General features: G+C 42.1%; 1 protein-coding gene and 1 pseudogene across 2 annotated transcripts in view; one reads left to right on the forward strand and one right to left on the reverse strand.

The window, feature by feature from the left end:
* Window positions 1-1,352: 1,352 nt before the first annotated feature.
* Window positions 1,353-19,334, reverse strand: part of HSD17B6 (hydroxysteroid 17-beta dehydrogenase 6) — a 36,554-nt gene continuing 18,572 nt past the window's right edge. For both annotated transcript variants that reach the window (XM_002752619.7, XM_078336374.1), the window contains exons 3-5: window positions 12,616-12,874; window positions 4,109-4,272; window positions 1,353-2,036 (exon numbers count right to left, since the gene is read on the reverse strand). In XM_002752619.7, coding sequence (XP_002752665.1) covers window positions 1,819-2,036; window positions 4,109-4,272; window positions 12,616-12,874 — 641 coding nt within the window. In that variant the 3' untranslated portion in view covers window positions 1,353-1,818. The remainder of the gene's footprint in view (window positions 2,037-4,108; window positions 4,273-12,615; window positions 12,875-19,334) is intronic.
* On the forward strand, window positions 5,831-7,291 carry LOC103795267 (melanoma inhibitory activity protein 2 pseudogene; annotated as a pseudogene).

Below are 19,334 nucleotides of genomic sequence, written 5' to 3' on the forward strand. Positions count from 1 at the left end.
AGGTTCAAGAGATCCTCCTGCCCCAGCCTCCTGAGTAGCTGGGATTAGAGGTATATACCACCAAGCCCAGCTAATTTTTGTATTTTTAGTAGAGATGGGGTTTTACCATGTTTGTCAGGCTGGTCTCCAACTCCTAACCTCAGGTGATCCACCCACCTCAGCCTTCCAAAGTGCTGGGATTACAGGCATGAGCCAAAATGCCCAGCCAACAGAGACCTTTTCAAACATGCAAAGACAGGCCGGGTATGGTGGCTCACACCTGTCTTTGGGAAGCCAAGGCAGGTGAATCACAAGATCGGGAGATTGAGACCATCCTAGCTAATACAGTGAAACCCCATCTCTACTGAAAATACAAAAAATTAGCTGGGCCTGGTGGCATGTGCCTGTAGTCCCAGCTACTAGGGAGCCTGAGACAGGAGAATCGCTTGAACCCGGGAGGCAGAGGTTGTGATGAGCCAAGATTGCGTCACTGTACTCCAGCCTGGCGACAGAGCAAGACTCCATCTCAAGAAAAAAAAAATGCAAAGACTTAGCTAGTAAGAATGAGTTCTGTCAAAATAAGGGAGAAAACCAAGAAACCACATGCTCCAGGAAACAGGATTTCAGATCACAGGAAAGAGGTATAGGGAAATCCTCAAAAAATAACTGAGTAGCAGAACCAGAGAACAATCAGCCTAACACAGAAACTGGAGGAGAAAGCTGTGAGAGGGAGATCTCCAGGGACAGGAGGGAGGAGATTGAAATAGACAGATAAGTCTATAATCTATTTAATTATTTACAGAACACTACTGGTAGTGACAGAGCTGAGAGAACAACCAAGAAAAAGTTAAGGTAAACAAAAACCTTTGCAAGCAAAAAGCAAGGCAATAATTAACTCCAAGAAAACCAAAAAAAGTTACTATAAAAGAAAAATACTTGATTAAATAGTTAATAATAGTCACATACTTAACTATATAAAATTTAACCAGAAATATAATAAAATTATATTCAAACTATGAGGATAAGGAAAATAGGGAGGAAAGTGATGTTTAAAAAAAGCTAAATTTGCATTTACCATAACAGAAAGTCAATAAAGAATAGCTAAAATTAATAAAGAGTAACAGCATATCATGTAGAAGTTCAGAGATAAATATCAGAAGAAATAGCTAAAAGTTGAGGCCATTTGGCTCTGATGAGCAGCAGTGAAGGATGAGGATAAGGGCAAGGGATTGCTCTTTTTCATTTTAAGCCTTTGAATATTAATTGAGTTTTTAGCTATATATGTATACATTATTTTGATTTAAATTTTAAAAAATAATTTCTTTTTAAAAAAGGAATAAACATATTAGGGGAAAATAGACTGCTGGCAAAAATTGAAGAGAAAGAAAAATCAAATGTTTATTAAAAGTAAATATTTACTTTTTTAATACAGACCCACTTCAAGTAAGGACAAACACACCAACGTATTCCTTAGTAATCTCTTCATGATAGATTATTACAGCATAGAGCAATTATTCATATACATAAAGAAATGGCATCAAAATAGGTTAAATTGTTTTCCATCTACTCTGTTTAATAAGGCAAGAATAAATGATTCACTTTGGAAATAGTCTCACCAAAAAAGGGTTAAAATAATAAAGATTCATCACCTAAAGAAATGGTAAACTTTGGATATCTGAAATATAAACAAGTTAGTCCTCTGATGATGCCAGATAAATGAATTTAGGAAAGAAAGCGCACTGTTACAAAAAGCCTAGGTTCTAAATCAGGATTACTGAAACACTAACAACTAATTTCATTTTTTTGTTTTCATTCCATGAAGCACAAAGCCAGTTTTCTTTAGACTGCCTGTGCTGGTTTGGGCCAAGATCTAGTCAAAATGTAGTCTGCCAATGAGGTAGGTAAGTAAGATAGAGGGATGAAGTAAAATTTAGCATCCCAGCCAGCTGAATATCGAGTTCGTGGATGCACCGATGTCAGAGCATGTTCCATGCAGTCAGTAACCAGGTTCAGGTTTGTGCTACAAGTCAACAGCCCTTCCTTGATGATGTTGTAAACTGTATACGAAAAAAGAAATAGTGGTCAGCAATCTTATTCCTTATATTTTTTAGATCATGCAGTCACAGAAGTCTAACCACATCTAATTTCTACAAGATAGAATTATCTAGAACATGTTTCCCAGTATGATAGCCACCAGCCACATTTAGCTATTGCGCACTTAAACAATAGCTAGTGCACTAGCATGAAAATTAAATTTTGGATTTTATTTAATTTTAATTAAATTTTAAAACTCAGTTTTTTTGTTGTTGTTTTTTGGGATTTTCTTTTTTTTCTTTTTTTTTTTTTTGAGACAAGATCTTGCTCTGTCACCCAGGTTGGACTACAGTGGTGCAATCTCAGCTCACTGCAACCCCTGCCTCCCAGACTCAAGTGATCCTGCCGCCTCAGCTTCCCACACAGCTGGGACTACAGGTGTGCATCACCATGTCCAGCTAATTTTGTTTATTTTTTGTAGACACGAGGTCTCGCTATGCTGCCCAGGCTGGTCTTAAATTCCTGGGTTCAAGCGATCCTCCCACCTCAGCCTCCCAAAGTGCTAGAATTATAGGTGTGAGGCACCATGCCTGGCCTTAAAACTCAATTCTGATAGTTGGATACAGTGGCTCATGCCTGTAATCCCAGCACTTTGGGAGGCCAAGGCAGGTGGATCACTCAAGGTCAGGAGTTTGAAGCCAGCGTGGCCAACATGGTGAAACCCCATGTCTACTAAAAATACGAAAATTAGGCATGGTGGTGCATGCCTGTAGACCTAGTTACTCAGGAGGCTGAGACAGGAGAATTGATTGAACCTGGGAAGCAGAGGTTGCAGTGAACCAAGATCATGCCACTGCATGCCAGCGTGGGTGACAGAGTGAGACTCTCTCTCAAAAAAAAAAAAAGACTCAATTCTGTTACTAGAAGATTTTTAAATATATTTAGAACAATACAGATTTGAGAATCTACATTTTCAACTGAAAACTTTTTAACATTCTTGAGATATAATTCATATATCATAAAATTCAGCCATTTAAAGTGTACAGATCAATAATTTTTAGTATATTCAGAGTTATACAATCAGCATCCCAAAAAGAAACTCTGTGCCTATTAGAAGTCATTCTCATTTTTCACCACTGCTGCCACCTCCTCCTCTAGGTCTCCAGAATATATTCTTACAGGAAATTGACCAGTCCCACCCCGCTGAGGCTCCTATCACCTGAACATGAGAAGTATAGTCTCTGGGAATGGCCCATAGGGCCCTGCAAAGACTTGTCCTCACTGACTTACCTCTTCCCACCTGTCACTTTAAGACACAGAGTTTGTGGACAAAGCCCTTTGTTATCAAAAGGGTAAACAATGATGAAGACTGCACTTTAGTTGAGCAGACATCTCATACCAGCCCTGCCATGATACCAAGGGGCACCCCCTCTCAAGACCCAAAGTTCCATGCCCTCTAAGTATGTAATACCTCCTAGTGCTCAGGTGGCCAGGCCCATAGAGGACAGGGCAGGAAAGACCCTGGCCCCAGGCCATCTATATGTCCCCTTCCTCAACCATGACAGCCATCAGACTAAGTCAACCATGAGGGTGCTGGGACCTTTCTGATCTCCTTCTGTTCTGGCAAGGCTTTATTTAGGGAGCTTTGTTCTGAGAGGATCTGCCAATCATTGTCCACCAACCCTATTTTCCCCTTCTCATGCAAGGGTACTGATACAGTTTGGGTTTGTGTCCCCACCCAAATCTCATCTTGAATTATAATCCCACAATCCCCTTGTGTCTCGGGAGGGACCTGGTGGAAGGTACTGAATCATGGGGATGGTTCCCCTATGCTGTTCTTGTAATAGTGAGTTCGCACAAGATCTGGTGGTTTTATAAGGGGCTTTCTGCTTGCACTCATTCCCTCTCCTGCTATCCTGTGAAGAGGTGCCTTCTGCCATGATTGTGTTTCCCGAGGCCTCCCCGGCCACGCAGAACTGTGAGTCAATTAACCCTCTTTTCTTTATAAATTACCCAGTCTCATATTTCTTCATAGCAGCATGAGAATGGACCAATGCAGGGTACCCATTATCCCTATCAAAGGACAAAAGCTTACAGGCATCAAAATACTGCTGTCCATAAGCCTCCTTAATATGCTTGGGGGCTTTCTCCCAGCTTTGCTTCACTGCCTCTAAGGACTGTGTCAGGTTTGTCATTCCCGTTCTGAAGTAGCCAGGTTCAACTATGCTGATCTTCACCCCAAAATGTCGAAGCTCACGCCTGAAATAAAACACCACAAGTTATGATTAAAAACCACCGCCATTTCAATGCTCTCAGGAAGGAAAAGCAAAACAAAAAAGATTACAAGAATACCTTTACTGGAAAAGCCTGCACATCGTTGGCAGAGCGCACCGGCGGGAGCCCCGCTGGGCATTTTTCTGACTGGAATGATGGCTGCGGCTGGCTTCCGGGGGCCGGCGGGGGCTCCCGGGGTCCGCCGCCATCAGGGTTTCTGCCTGGCACAGACAGCAGGCCCTAGGCGGGATGCGCAAGGAAAGCCCTAGGTGTCAAGGCAGGGCCTGAAGCCCTGGGTCGAGGGGGCACGCCGCAGTCGCACGCAGGGGTTGCCCCGACGCGCCTCTAGGAGAAGCCTCGCGCCACCGCCACCGCTCGCGCCGCCGCGGGGCACCTTGGGACACAGCCCTGGTCCTTGGGGCTGTGCGGCTCACAGGACAGCGCAGATATGAGGCCAAATCCCATCCTCCAGTCCCAAGCCTCTCTACTACCAGGGCTGAGTGGCTTCGCTAGGTAGAGAGCCGGCCCCTTTAACAGCAAACGACTTGACACTTCTGCCAAACTCCCGCGAAGAAGAAGGGGAAGTTTGCAGTGCCTCCGCACCTCCCCGCAGGTACCTGGCGGAAACCAAACCGAGGGGTGCGGTGGCAAGGACAGGGTGCCTCGCAGGCTTGTGCAGGTCGGCCTTGGACCTGCACTGCCTCAGGGTGTAAAGGATGCCCGGGGTGGGCAGCGTGGGCCTGTGAGGCCCGTGGGTGCCCGCATCACTTGCAGCCGGCTCCGCAGGGGTCCGTTCCAGTTCCGGGTTCGGATTGGGGTGCGCGTTCTCGGGTGCTTATTGAGGCCGACAGGCCGGGGTTACTGCGTAACCACTGGAGCAGCTCTGGTGCTATGGAGGTAGCTGGGGCTGGTCCTGCCACAGGGTTGTGGTAGCACTGCCTGATGGTGTGAGACCAGATTCTAATCCTTATGGTTTTCCATGGGAATTGGTGATATGTGCAGCTCTTGCTGGATATTTTTGCTCTTCCCTTTTTTTGTGTGTGGAGAAGTCTTAGACTGGTTAGGAGTCAGCTTTATGTGGAAAGAGAGAAAAAAGCTTGCTGTAATGCTTTCTGGACTAATTGAAAAAACAATGTAAACTAATTAAAAATTTTAGCCTTGTTCAAAAAGAGTATGAAGGCCATGAAGTAGAGTCATCTTTAAAGGATCCCAGCTTTGAGAAAGAGGCAACAGAAGCACAAAGTTTGGAGGCAACCTGTGCAAAGCTGAACAGGTCCAATGTGGAACTTGAGGATAAAATCCTCTGTCTAGAAAGAGTTAAAAGAAGAGAAATAGAAACATTCTGAACAAGGTAAATTGATGGCAGATATTTCAAAAAGGATACAGTCTCTAGAAGATGAGTCAAAATCCCTCAAATCACAAGTAGCTGAAGCCAAAATGGTCTTCAAGATATTTCAAATGAAGAATGACTGAAGATAGCATAAAAGACGCTTTGAATGAAAATTCTCAACTTCAGAAAAGCCAGAAACAGCTTTTGCAGGAAGCTGAAGTGTGTGCAAAAAATAAGTGAGTGAACCTAATAAACAGAAAATAACATTTGAAGACTCCAAAGTACATGCAGCACAAGTTCTAAATGATAAAATCACATCAAGACTCTGACTGAACACTTGCTAAAGATGAAAGATTGGGCTGCTATGCTTGGAGAAGACATAACAGATGATAACTTGGAGTTAGAAATTAACAATGAATTGGAAAATGGTGCTTACTTAGGTAATCCTCCAAAAGGAGCTTTAAAGAAACTGATTCATGCTGCTAAGTTACATGCTTCTTTAAAAGCCTTAGAAGGAGAAAGGAACCAAATTTATATTAGTTATCTGAAGTTGATAAAACAAAGGAAGAGCTTAGAGAGCATATTAAAAATCTTCAGACTGAACGAGCATCTTTGCAGTCAGAAAACACATGTTTTGAAAGTGAGAATCAGAATCTTCAACAGAAATTTAAAGTAATGACTTAATTATATCAAGAAAATGAAATGAAACCCCACAGGAAATTAAGAATAGAGGAAAATTACCGGTTGGAGAAAGAAGAGAAATTTTCTAAAGTAGACAAAAAGATCAGCCATGCCACTGAAGAGCTGGAGACCTATAGAAAGCGAGCCAAAGATCTTGAAGAAGAATTGGAGAGAATTATCCATTCTTATCAAGGGCAGATTATTTCCCATGAGAAAAAAGCACATGGTAATTGGCTGGCAGCTCAGACTGCTGAAAGAAATGTCAATGATTTTAGGAAATAAAATGCTCACAAAAGACAAAAATTAACTGAAACAGGGTTTAAATTTGAACTTTTAGAAAAAGATCTTTATGCACTTGATGTTCCAAATATACCATTTGGCAGAGAGCATTCCCCATATGGTCCTTCACCATTGGGTCAGGCTTCAACTGAAAAGAGAGCTTTTCTCTCTCATCCAGCTCTGTTAGAGGGTCCACTCAGACTCTCACCTTTGCTTCTGGGGGAGGAGGAAGAGGCTCAAGAGGTCCAGGGAATGCTCTGGACCATAAGATTACCAATGAAAGAGAAGAATCAAGCTTTGATATGTTAACCGATTCTCATAAGTCTCCTTCGGACACTTGCTCCATTCAGAGGTTCATTGTTTCCAGTGGATACAAGGGGCCGGTTCATGGGAAGAGGACCTCCTTTGCCCCCACCTCTTCCAGGAACCATGTTTGGAGCTTCTCAAGATTATTTTCCACCAAGAGATTTCCCAGATCCACCACATGCTCCATTTGCAATGAGAAATGTCTATCCACCGAGGGATTTTCCTCCTTACCTTCCCCCAAGACCTGGATTTTTTCCTCCCACCCCTACATCTGAAGATAGAAGTGAGTTCCCTTCAGGGTTGATTCCACCTTCAAATGAGAACCACAGCAAGAAACCTGACAATATTTTTGCTCTCTTCAAAAGTAATTTTGATTGATCTCATTTGCAGTTTATGTAACTGCTGTTACTTAAATGATTACACTTTTGCTCAAATTGAAGTTTAATGGAATTATAATTCTCAGGATAGTATTTTGTAAATAAAGATTTAAATATGAATGAGTAAATTATTTCCATTTTATTTTATTATAGATAACTATTTTAATTTTATTAACTAATCCACTATTATATAAACAATAGTGGGAGTTTTATATATGTAACCATGCTGGTGGTGAGGCTTTAAATTCTAAAGGCTGTGTCTTTATGCCAAGAACTGTATTTACTGTGACTGTAGACACATGTGAAAGTAACTTTATGCTTAATTAAATAAATTTTAGTTGATTTAAAGACTTGTTTGGTATTGATAATGATAAAATCAGACCGTTTTTCCATTAAAAATACCTTTACTGAATATTAAAGGATAAAGAAATGGAGAGAAAAAAAATAAAATATAAACATCTCTGGATCCAACAACTAGGAAATGATTATACCAACTATCATAACCATTCAATTCTAGAATCACTCATTTAATAAAGACTTATTAAGTACCTACCATGTGCTAGACTCTGCAGGCATGATGGATACAAATGACAATAAATAAAATTAGCATTTATTATGACTGTCACTATGCTAAGTGTCTCACATACACAATCTCAGAAGATTAAGACTCAGTTCCTCATCTCAGAAAGGTGAGTCCAACACTGGCTGAGCCCAACAAAGTAGGCAAATAATTACAACACAACTCAAAAGAATTATGAAGTAGAGGCATTCAAGAGGCTATGAAAGTAGAAAGAAGGTACAGATAGATTTTCTGAGGGAGTCAGGGAAGGCGTCATTGAGGAGAAAAATATTTCAGTTGAGTCTTTTTTTTTTTTTTTGAGATGGAGTTTCACTCTTATTGCCCAGGCTAGAGTGCAATGGCGCCATCTCGGCCACTGTAACCTCCGCCTCCCAGGTTCAAGCGATACTCCTGCCTCATCCTCCTGAGATTACAGGCATGCACCACCACACCCATCTAATTTTGTATTTTTAGTAGAGACAGGGTTTCTCCATGTTGGTCAGGCTGGTCTCAAACTCCTGATCTCAGGTGATCCACCCACCTCGGCCTCCCAAAGTGCTGGGATTACAGGTATGAGCCACTAGGCCTGGCCTACATTTCAGTTGAGTCTTAAAGCAGGGATCCCCAACCCTGGGGTGCAGACCAGTACATCCACAGCCTGTTAGGGACTGGGTTACACAGCAGGAGGCGAGCAGTGAGTGAGCCAGCATTACTGCCTGAGCTCCACCTCCTGTCAGGTCAGTCAGACATTAGAGTCTCATAGGGCCATGAACCCTATTGTGAACTGTGCATGCGAGGGATCTAAGTTGCACACTCCCTGTAAGAATCCTGAGGTGGAACACTTTCATTCCGAAACCGTCTCTTTCTTCCCACCACCCCCACCCTGGAACGTGAAAAAACTGTCTTCCATAAAACAGGTCCCTGGTGCCAAAAATGTTGGGGACCATTATCTTAAAGGATAAAAGGAAATTTCCAAGTAAAGAAAAGGGAAGAATAACAAACCAGGCAATGGGAATTGCACATGCAAAAGCATGGGCCTGTGGAAAATTACAGTGTGTTCAGGCTACGAGATCACTCAGGAAACATGATGTGAGCATTAGAATGACAAATTCCAGGATATTCAAGTTAGTTCAACAAACAGTTCCAAAAATACTTATCAAGGGCTGACTATGGGCTAAGTACTATACTAAGTGCTGCCTACATCGAGTGAAGTAAGATGGCGTGTACCATGGCAGAGGTATACTCTAAGAGATCTAGGGACAGTGATGAGGAGTGTTCCCTAAACTATAGGTTCAGGCAGCCTTGCTGGAGAAGATGAAGCTCAAGCTGACAGCAAGAAGAAACGTTTGAAATAATGGTCCATAAGTAGGCAGACCACAAAGACTTATGACCTCTAAGCAGTGGTTCTCAAAGTGTGGACCCTGGATCAATGGCATCATCAGCATCTGGGAACATTTTAGAAATGCAATGTATGGGGCCCCAGTCTAGACTTACTAAATAAGAAACGCTAGGGGTGAGACTCAATAATCTGTTTTAACAAGCCTTCCAGGTGACTCTAAGGCGTGCTAGAGTTTAAGAATCATGCACTGTTCTAAGGGAAAAGCCTCACTTACCAAACCAAAACCTAAAATCTTCCATGTTAGAGCTTCAAAAAGTGTCTCCAGGTGCCCATATGTAATGGAGAAGAGAAAAGGGCTTTCAGCCAAAGGTGACTCTCCTTTAAATTTCAGTTCTCCTTGGAGTCTTCTCACTCTGATTCCTACCACCTCTCATCTCCATTCTCCTTTAACACTCTCAATGTAAATGTAGAACAAAACTTCCTTTCCCTGTTTATCCTGAGGACTGCTAGGGTGAAGTTGAATTTTCTAAAGGAACTACATAGTGGTTTGAATGTTGGAAGGATATATCTTTGATCTTAGTCTGGGAATGAGTCAAGGAGTCTGAGAGACCAGCCTTAGGTCGTGGTAAATCAGTGAGCAGCAGCCCTGTGGCAGTACACAGAACATCAGATAGGTGGGAAGCCAGGTGAGGTGCCTACCACATGGTAACAACTCATGGCTATTTCTGTTTTCTCCCTAGGCATATAACACTCACATTATAACACTTATATACCAGTCATGGCATGTGGTAGGCTAAACAATGGCTCCCAAAGAGATCAGGTCCTAATTCCTGTAAATGTTACCTTATGTGGCAAAGACTTTGTGGGTGTGATTAAGTTAAGACTCTTGCTATAGGGGGTTATCCTAGATTATCTGCATGGGCCCTAAATGCAATCACAAAGATCCTTGTAAGAGAAGCAGAAGTGGATCTGATGACTGACAGAAGAGGAAAAGGCAATGTGACCACAGTGGCAGAGACTGGAATGATGTAGCCACAGCCAAAGAATGCTGGCAGTGACCTGAAGCTGGAAAAGGCAAGAAATGGATTCTCCCATAGCGATTTCAGAAGGAATGTGGCCCTGTCAACACCTCAGTTTTGGCCCAGTGATACTGATTATGAACTGATTACAAAAAAAAGTGTTGTTTTAAAACACCATATACCGTAAACTACCTATGATAATTTATTACAGCAGTCATAGAAAGTCAATACATGCTGCCTTTAATATTCACAGCCCATTTCCAAGTGAAACTGTCCAAAAGTCGGCCCCTGCTAAAGAGGTGTGTAGATAGCAATATTTTGGACCATGTTACTACAGCCTCATGTCCACAGCTGATTGGACCAGGAAGGGGACTTGATAGAAGGAGAGCCCCTCATAAGGCTGAACAATGGTTCTGCCTGTGATTACCAATATGACTATGGACAAATTACTAAACCTCTGTGCCTCAGTTTCCTCAGATATACAATAAGAATATGTACAATAAGAATAAAAATAATGCCTTCTTCATGGGGTTAAATGATGTAATGGATGGAATGGATAGAAAGTACTTACAGCAGTGCCTTACCCATAATCATGCACAAAAATGTCACACAATGTGGTGTCACCTGGCACACACAAAAAAATGAACTCAGCCAATAGAATTCTCTCTCAAGAAGTATAATATAAGGAAAATAGACTGAATGCAGTGGTGCAGGACTGTAGTCCTAGCTACTCAGGAGGCTAAGGCAGGAGAACAGCTTGAGCCCAGGAGTTCAAGGTTGTAGTAAGCTATGATCATGCCTGTGAATAGCCACTGCACTCTTGCCCAGGGAATATAGTGAGACTCTGTCTCTTAAAAATAAATAAATAGGCTGGGCATGTTGGCTCATGCCTGTAATCCCAGCACTTTGGGAGGCCAAGGCAGGCAGATCATGAGGTCAGGAGTTTGAGACCAGCCTGGCCAACATAGTGAAACCCCATCTCTACTAAAAATACAAAAATTAGCTGGGCATGGTGGCACATGCCTGTAATCCCAGCTACTTGGGAGGCTGAAGCAGGAGAATAGCTTGAATCCAGGAGGCGGAGATTGCAGTGAGCCGAGATTGCATCACTACACTCCAGCCTGGGTGACAGTGTGAGACTCCATCTCAAAATAAATAAATAAATAAGCCAGGCACAGTGGCTCACACCTGTAATCCCAGCACTTTGGGAGGCCAAGCTGGGCTGATTACATGAGGTCAGGAGTTTGAGACCAGCCTGGCTGGCATGGTGAAACTCCATCTCTGCTAAAAATACAAAAATTAGCCAGGTGTGGTGGCACACGCCTGTGGTCCCAGCTACTTGGGAGGCTGAGGCACAAGAATCGCTTGAACCTGGGAGGCGGAGGTTGCAGTGGGCCAAGATCACATCACTGCACTCTAGCCTGGGTGACAGAGCAAGACTCTGTCTCAGAAAATAAATAAATACACACACATACACACACACATATATACAGGGGGGGCGGGTACTACAAAAAGACTAAAGCAGTTAGTGGAAGGACATGAAACCGAACCGATAGGCTTAGCCGGGCAGGGTGGCTCATGCCTGTAATCCCAGCACTTTTGGAGGCTGAGGCAGGAGTTTGAGACTAGCCTGGGCAACATAATGAGACTCCATCTCTACAAAGTACAAAAAATTCTCTGGGCATAGTGGCATGCACCCATGGTCCCAGCTACCAGGGAGGCTAAGGTGGGAGGATCGTTTGAGCCCAGGAGGTTGAGGCTGCAATGAACCATGATCACACAATTGCACTCCAGCCTGGGCAACAGAGTGAGACCCTGTCTCAAAAATAAAAAATAAATTTTGAGAATTAAAGTGTGGGCCGGGCGCGGTGGCTCAAGCCTGTAATCCCAGCACTTTGGGAGGCCGAGGCGCGTGGATCACGAGGTCAAGATATTGAGACCATCCTGGTCAACATGGTGAAACCGCGTCTCTACTAAAAATACAAAAAAAAAAAAAAAAAAAATTAGCTGGGCATGGTGGTGCGTGCCTGTAATCCCAGCTACTCAGGAGGCTGAGGCAGGAGAATTGCCTGAACCCAGGAGGCGGAGGTTGCGGTGAGCGGAGATCGCACCATTGCACTCCAGCCTGGGTAACAAGAGCGAAACTCCGTCTCAAAAAAAAAAAAAAGAGAGAGAGAATTAAAGTGTGACATAGTAGTAGAAGACAAAGACCTGAGGACAAAACACAGTTCTGCCAAATTCTGGCTATGACAGGTGAATTTGGGAAAGAGAGGTAAATCTGAGCCTTTATTCTATATAAAATAGACTAGTAATAATATCTATGTATCAAGATTTGAGGACTGATAAAATAAGATAAGGTAGGTAAAAGCAACTAGCACAATGCCTAAGACATATTTCACTGCTCAATAGTTGTTTTTGTTTTAACTTAAGAGAGTTACCTCAGAATATCTGAAAAGGCTTCTACTCCAAACTTGGAGACACAGTAGACTCCTGCAAAGGAAGCAATTCTTCCCAGAATGCTGGAGACATTGACAATCCTTCCCCGTGCTCTCCTCACCAAGGGGAGCATGCTCAACGTCACCTGGATCACACCAATGAGGTTCACTTTGAGGATATCCAGAGAGTCGTCAATACTCAGCCACTCACATAAGGAAACTGGTTTAATAATGCCTGCATTGTTCACCAGTCCCCAGAGTCCTAAAACAAAAGTCAAATCAAAAGTTTGGTTTCAGGCAAAAATACTCTATTTTGAACTTAGGTGGGGAAAGAATCACTCTTGAGGAATCATAACCACTAACCACCCCCAGGAGAGTTTGCAGCCCAAAGTATATGATATATAAATTTGCTAAATATAATTTTAAAATAAAAGGATTGAAAATATTAATAAAAATACTATAAAATTGATCAAGCAAGGGCATGGCATGGTGGCTCACACCTGTAATCCCAGCATTTTGGGAGGCCCAGACAGGCAGATCACAAGGTCAGGAATTCAAGACCAGCCTGGCCAACATGGTGAAACCCTGTCTCTACTAAAAGTACAAAAATTAGCCAGGCTTGGTGGCAGGCACCTATAATCCCAGCTACTCGGGAGGCTGAGGCAGGAGAATTGCTTGTAACTGGAAGGTGGAGGTTGCAGTGAACCGAGGTCGAACCACTGCACTCCAGTCTGGGCAAAAAAAATGAAACTCTGTCTCAATAAATAAATAAATAATTGATCAAGCAGATGTGAGAAAGAACCAAATAAAACTTCTAGAAATAAAAGATGTAACTATTGAAATTTTAAAATTTGGTAGACAGGTTTAATAGCAGATAGACATAGTGGATGAAAGAAAGTAGCAAACCGTAAGACAGTAAAGAAAAATATACAGACTGCGGCATAAATATACAAAGAGCTGAAAAACACGAAAGAAAAGGGAGGCAAGACCAAAGTAAAAACATGTAACATATGTCTAATCAGATCCAAAACTAACGGAGACAAATGGAATAAAGTCAATATTTGAAGTAATGATGGCTAAGAATTTTCCAGAACTGATAATGCACAGATTCAAGAAGCCGCCCGCCCAAAAAAATCCCAAGCAGTATAGACAGAGAAATCCATACCTAGATACACCAAAATAAAAATCAAAGAAAGAGAATATCCTTAAATACCCAGAAAGAAATGACAGATTATTTTCAAAGGAAAAACAAATAGGCTGACAACTGACTTATGAAGACACAAACAACAAGAGACAGACGACCGGAATGGTGTCTTCAATGTACCAAGAAAAAGCAATTGTAAACATAGACTAGCCTATCTGCAAAAACAGCTTTCAACAATGAGGGTAAAATAAAGACATTTTAAGAAATTTCTTTTTTTTCGCTCAGCCACCCAGGCTGGAGTGCAGGTGCATGACCTCGGCTCACTGCCACCACCGTCTCCTGGGTTCAAGCGATTCTCCTGTCTCAGCCTCCCAAGTAGCTTGGATTATAGACACCTACTATCATGCCCAGCTATTTTTTGTATTTTAGTAGAGTTAGGCTTTCACAATGTTGGCCAGGCTGGCCTTGAACTCCTGACCTCAGGTGATCTGCCCAACTCAGCCTCTCAAAGTGCTATGATTGTAGGCATGAGCCACCATGCCTGGCCAAGAAATGTTTTTTAAAAGGAAAGATTTTGTCCCAGCACCTTCTAAATTCTAAATTCTTAGGTATATATTCAGTAAAAGAGAAAGCAATTTTAGATGGAAAATTCAAGAAGAAACAATGAGAAAAGAAAAGGGTAAAAAGAGGATAAATCTAAACAAACATTACATATTGGAGAGACAAAAAAACAGAACTGAAATACACAGCACCAGTAGCATAGATGTCAGGAGGGATGACTGAAATGTGAGTGTTCTGAGGGCCCTGGATTACTCAGGAGAAAAGTAAAGATACTAATTTTACATTTGATAAACAACATATGCACTTAAAATTTCTACAGAAACCACCAGAGAAATAGAAATAGAGAATATTCTAGTACTTTCAACTTAGTAGTGGAAAAAGTGGAATAAAAATTCAATCAATTCAGTGGCTCACTCCTGTAATTCCAGCACTTTGGGAGGCTGAGAAGGGCAGATCACGAGGTCAGAAGATCGAGACCATCCTGGCCAACATGGTGAAACCCCATCTCTACTAAAAATATAAAAAATTAGCTGGGTGTGGTGGCGCACGCCTGTAGTCCCAGCTACTCAGGAGGCTGAGGCAGGAGAATTGCTTGAACCCAGGAGGCAGAGATTGCAGTGAGCCGAGGTCGTGCCACTGTACTACAGTTTGCAACAGTGCGAGACTCCACCTCAAAAAAAAAAAAAAATTCAATCAATTCAAAAGAGAATAAAGGAAACAGGAAAAAAATGGGACAAATAAAAAGCACAAAGATGAAAGAAATAAATCCAAACATAATAATTAAGGCAAGGCTCAATGGCTCATTCCTATAATCCTAACACTTTGGAAATACAAGCCATTTGGATCTCTTGAGACCAGGAGTTTGAGACCAGCCTGGGCAAAGTAGCAAGACCCACTCTACAAATACTTTTTGTTTTAAGTTAGCTGAGTGTGGTGGTGCACACCTGCAGTCCTAGCTACTCAGGAGGCTGAGTTAAGAGGATGGCTTGAGTCCAGGAATTCAACTTCACAGTGAGGTGATCATGGCACTACACTCCAACCTGGATGACAGAGTGAGACTTTGTCTCTAAAATAATAATAATAATAAAGTAGTATAGATGAAAGTTTCTACTTAAAAATTGTCAGGCTGGTTTAGTTTTTATATCAGCTATATGCTCCTTATAAGAGGTCACATAAAATACAGAGATGCAGAAAAGTTGAAAGTGTAAGGATTGAAAAAGACTCCAAGGTAAAGTTTTTGTAACTGAAGGGACAGTAACATTATAAACTGAGAGAAGGACTAGAAAGAAAAGCAGAATTGGTGAAGACATGAGAGGAAAACAACAACTCCTCCTTTAGATTTTGTGAGTTTTAGGCACTAGTAGAGTTTCCAGATGAAGAAATCAAGCAAGTAGTTGGAAATTCAAATGGGAGGAGTAAGAAACCAAGGACACAGATAAAAAAGGTAATAGACAAAAGTATGAATATAGAGGATTCATTCAGCATTTGTTGAGCCCTTAACATGTACCAGACAACATGCCAGAAGTTGGAAATGTGAAAATAGTAAGAGAGGTCCATGTCATCAAGGAGCTCACAGTCTAACAGATGGGAAAACAATAACAATACAATAGAAATAAATGGATATGCACAGCACAGAGGCTATAACTACCCGCAACTGCTGACTCTGCCTGGGGGAGTTAAGAACATCCTCAGACAAGAAGTAATATCTTTTTAATTGAGATGGTATCTCACTGTCTTGCCCAGGCTGGTCTTGAATTCCTGGGCTCAAGCAATTCTCCCACCTCGGCCTCCCAAAGTACTGGAAGAAAGAAATATTTTTAAGTAAATTTTAAATTTAATAAATTTTTTAGCCAAATCAATAAATTTTCAAGTTTAAAATAATTTTTTTAAAGCACACTTTGGGAGGCTGAGGCAAGTGAATCGCTCGAGCCCAGGAGTTTGAGACCAACATGGGCAAACATGGAAAGACCTCATCTCCACAAAAAATACAAAAATTAGCCAAGCATGGTGGTGCACACCTGTATTCCCAGCTACTCAGGAGGCTAAAAGGTAGAAGGATCACTTGAGCCCAGGAGGTCAAGGCTGAAGTGAGCTGACAATGCCACTGCACTCCAGCATAGGTGACAGAGCAGGACCCTGTCTCAAAAAATAAATAAATAAATAACATCTTGCAACCCAAGCAAAACAAGGTTTTACTTTAGAGATAGGGTCTCACTGTGTTGTCCAGGCTGGAGTACAGTGGCTATTCATAGGTGCCATCATAACCCACTGTAGCCTCAAACTCCTGCTCAAGTGATGTTCCCACCTCAGCCTCTCAAGTAGCTGGAACTACAGACGTGTAGCCACTACACCCAGCCAAGAGAAGCAATTTCATTGCCACTTTGCAACTCCTAGAGTGAGGAGCTATTTACAAGATCCATTTACCAGAATCTACTGAATCATAAAACCAAGGGAGAAGGAGAAGAAAGGAATCAAAGAGGAGTTGAATAATATCTACACAAAATAGAACTTAAAAAGAGAATTTATTAATGATTGCCAAAAACTGAAAACAACCAAGATGCCCTTCTATAGGTGAATGATAAACTGTGGCACATACATGCAATGGAATATTATGCAGCGAGAAAAAGAAATTAGCTGTCAGTCTCAATGCAGTGGCTCATACCTGTAATTCCAGCACTTTGGGAGGCTGGGGCAAGAGGGTCACTTGAGCCCAGGAGTTCAGTGCTGCAGTGAGCTATGATTGCACCACTGCACTTCAACCTGAGCAATAGAGTGAGATCTCTATCTCAACAAAACAAAACAAACAAACAAAAACAGAAATGAGCTATCAAGCCATGAAAAGACATGGAAAACAGGTGTGGTGGCTCATGCCTGTAATCCCAACACTTTGGGAAGCCAAGGTAGGAGGATCAGTTGAGCCCAGGAGTTCAAGACCAGCCTGAGTGACATAGTGTGAAAATGCCTCTAGAAAAAAATTAAAAATTAGCTAGGCACAGTGGTGTGTGTAGTCTCAGCTACTTGGGAGGTGGAGGTGGGAGGATCGCTTGAACCCAGGAGAGTGAGGTTGCAGTGAGCCATGATCAGGCCACTGCACTCAGGCCTGGGAAACAGAGCAAGACCCTGTCTCAAAAAAAAAAAAAAAAAAAAAAAAAAAGTGAGACATGAAGGAATCTTAAATGCATATTGCTAAGTGAAAGAAGCTAGTCTAAAAGACTACATATAATATTATTCCTGCCAGGCATGATGGCTCACGCCTGTAATCCCAGCACTTTGGGAGGCAGAGACAGGCAGATCACCTGATGTCAGGAGTTTGAGACCAGACCGGCTAACATGGTGAAACCCTGTATCTACTAAAAATACAAATATTAGCCGGGCGTGGTGGTGCCTGCCTGTAGTCCCAGCTACTTGGGAGTCTGAGGCAGGAGAATTGCTTGAACTTGGGAGGTGGAGGTTGCAGTGAGCTGAGATGGCACCACTGCACTCCAGCTTGGTCGACAAGAGAAAAACTCTGTCTCAAAAAAAACCAATTCCAACTATATGACAGCTGGAAATGGGCAAATTATGGAGATAGTAAAAAGCACAGTAGTTGCCAGGAATGTGGGGAGTGATGAATATGTAAAGCACAGAGGACTTTTAGGGAACTGAAACTATTCTGTGTAATACAATAATGGTGGATAGCTGTCATTACACATTTGTCCAAACCCACAGAACTATATAATACAAAGTTAACCCTAATGTAAACTATGGACTTTAGTTAACGATAACATATCAAGATTAGCTCATCAGTTGTAACAAGTGTACCACACCAATGAAAGATGTTAATAGGGAAAACTAGGCAGGCGTGGTGGCTCACACCTATAATCCCAACACTTCAGGAGGCTGAGGCAGGAGGATTGATTGTCTGAAGTTGGGAGTTCAACACCAGCCTGGCTTACATTGTGAAACCCCGCCTCCACTAAAAATACAAAAATTAGCCAGGCATGGTGGTACACACTGGTAGTCCCAGCTACTTGGGAGGCTGAGTCATGAGAATTGCTTGAACCTGGGGGGCAGAGGTTGCAGTGAGCCAAGATTTCACCACTGCATTCCAGTCTTGGTGACAGAGTAAAACTCTGTCTCAAAAAGAAAAAAAGGGAAAACTGTTGAAGGGGCATATAGCACTTTGGGAGACCAAGGTGGGAGGATCACCTGAGGTCCAGAGTTCAAGACCAGCCTAACCAACATGGAGAAACCCCCATCTCTATCAAAAATACAAAATTAGCTGGGCATGGTGGTACATGCCTATAATCCCAGCTACTCAGGAGGCTGAGGCAGGAGAATCACTTGAACCCGGAAGGCAGAGGTTGCGGTGAGCCGAGATCGTGCCATTGCACTCCAGCCTGGGCAACGAGAGCAAAACTCCAACTCAAAAAAAAAGAAATAGTATGTTGATTTTTTAAATAAATAAAATAAAATTTTTAAACATTTTTTTAAAGACCAAAGACTGACTTCAAGAAATGCCTATATTTTAAGTAGTAGCCAAGGGAAGATAATCAGGTTTTTAAGAACATCTTAGCCTGGGCAATATAGCAAGACCTTGTCTCTACTAAAAATAAAAAATTTAAAAAATAGCCAGGCATGGTGGCGATTGCCTCCAATCCCAGCTACTCGAGAGGCTGAGGCAGGATAATCTCTTGAGCCCAAGAGATCAAGGCTGCAGTGAGCTATGATCATGCCACCATACTCCAACTCTTCAAAGATTACATTTTTAAATACTCTACTTGCAATATGAGATAATAGCTTCAAATCTATTCAGCTCATTTTTCAAAATAAATATTAAGGAAACGAAACACCACAAAAGATCTCAACAGTCCTTCAAATGACAAGGCCGGCCTTCTAAGCCCAGCTTTTGATATATACGCTCAGCCCTTCATATCCATGAATTCAGTCAACCATGGATGAAAAAAACATTTTTAATTTGCATCTATACTGAACATATACAGACTTTTTTCCTTGTCATTATCTCCTAAACCAGGGG

This window comes from Callithrix jacchus, chromosome 9, assembly GCF_049354715.1.
Source record: "Callithrix jacchus isolate 240 chromosome 9, calJac240_pri, whole genome shotgun sequence".
Lineage (NCBI taxonomy): Eukaryota > Metazoa > Chordata > Mammalia > Primates > Cebidae > Callithrix > Callithrix jacchus.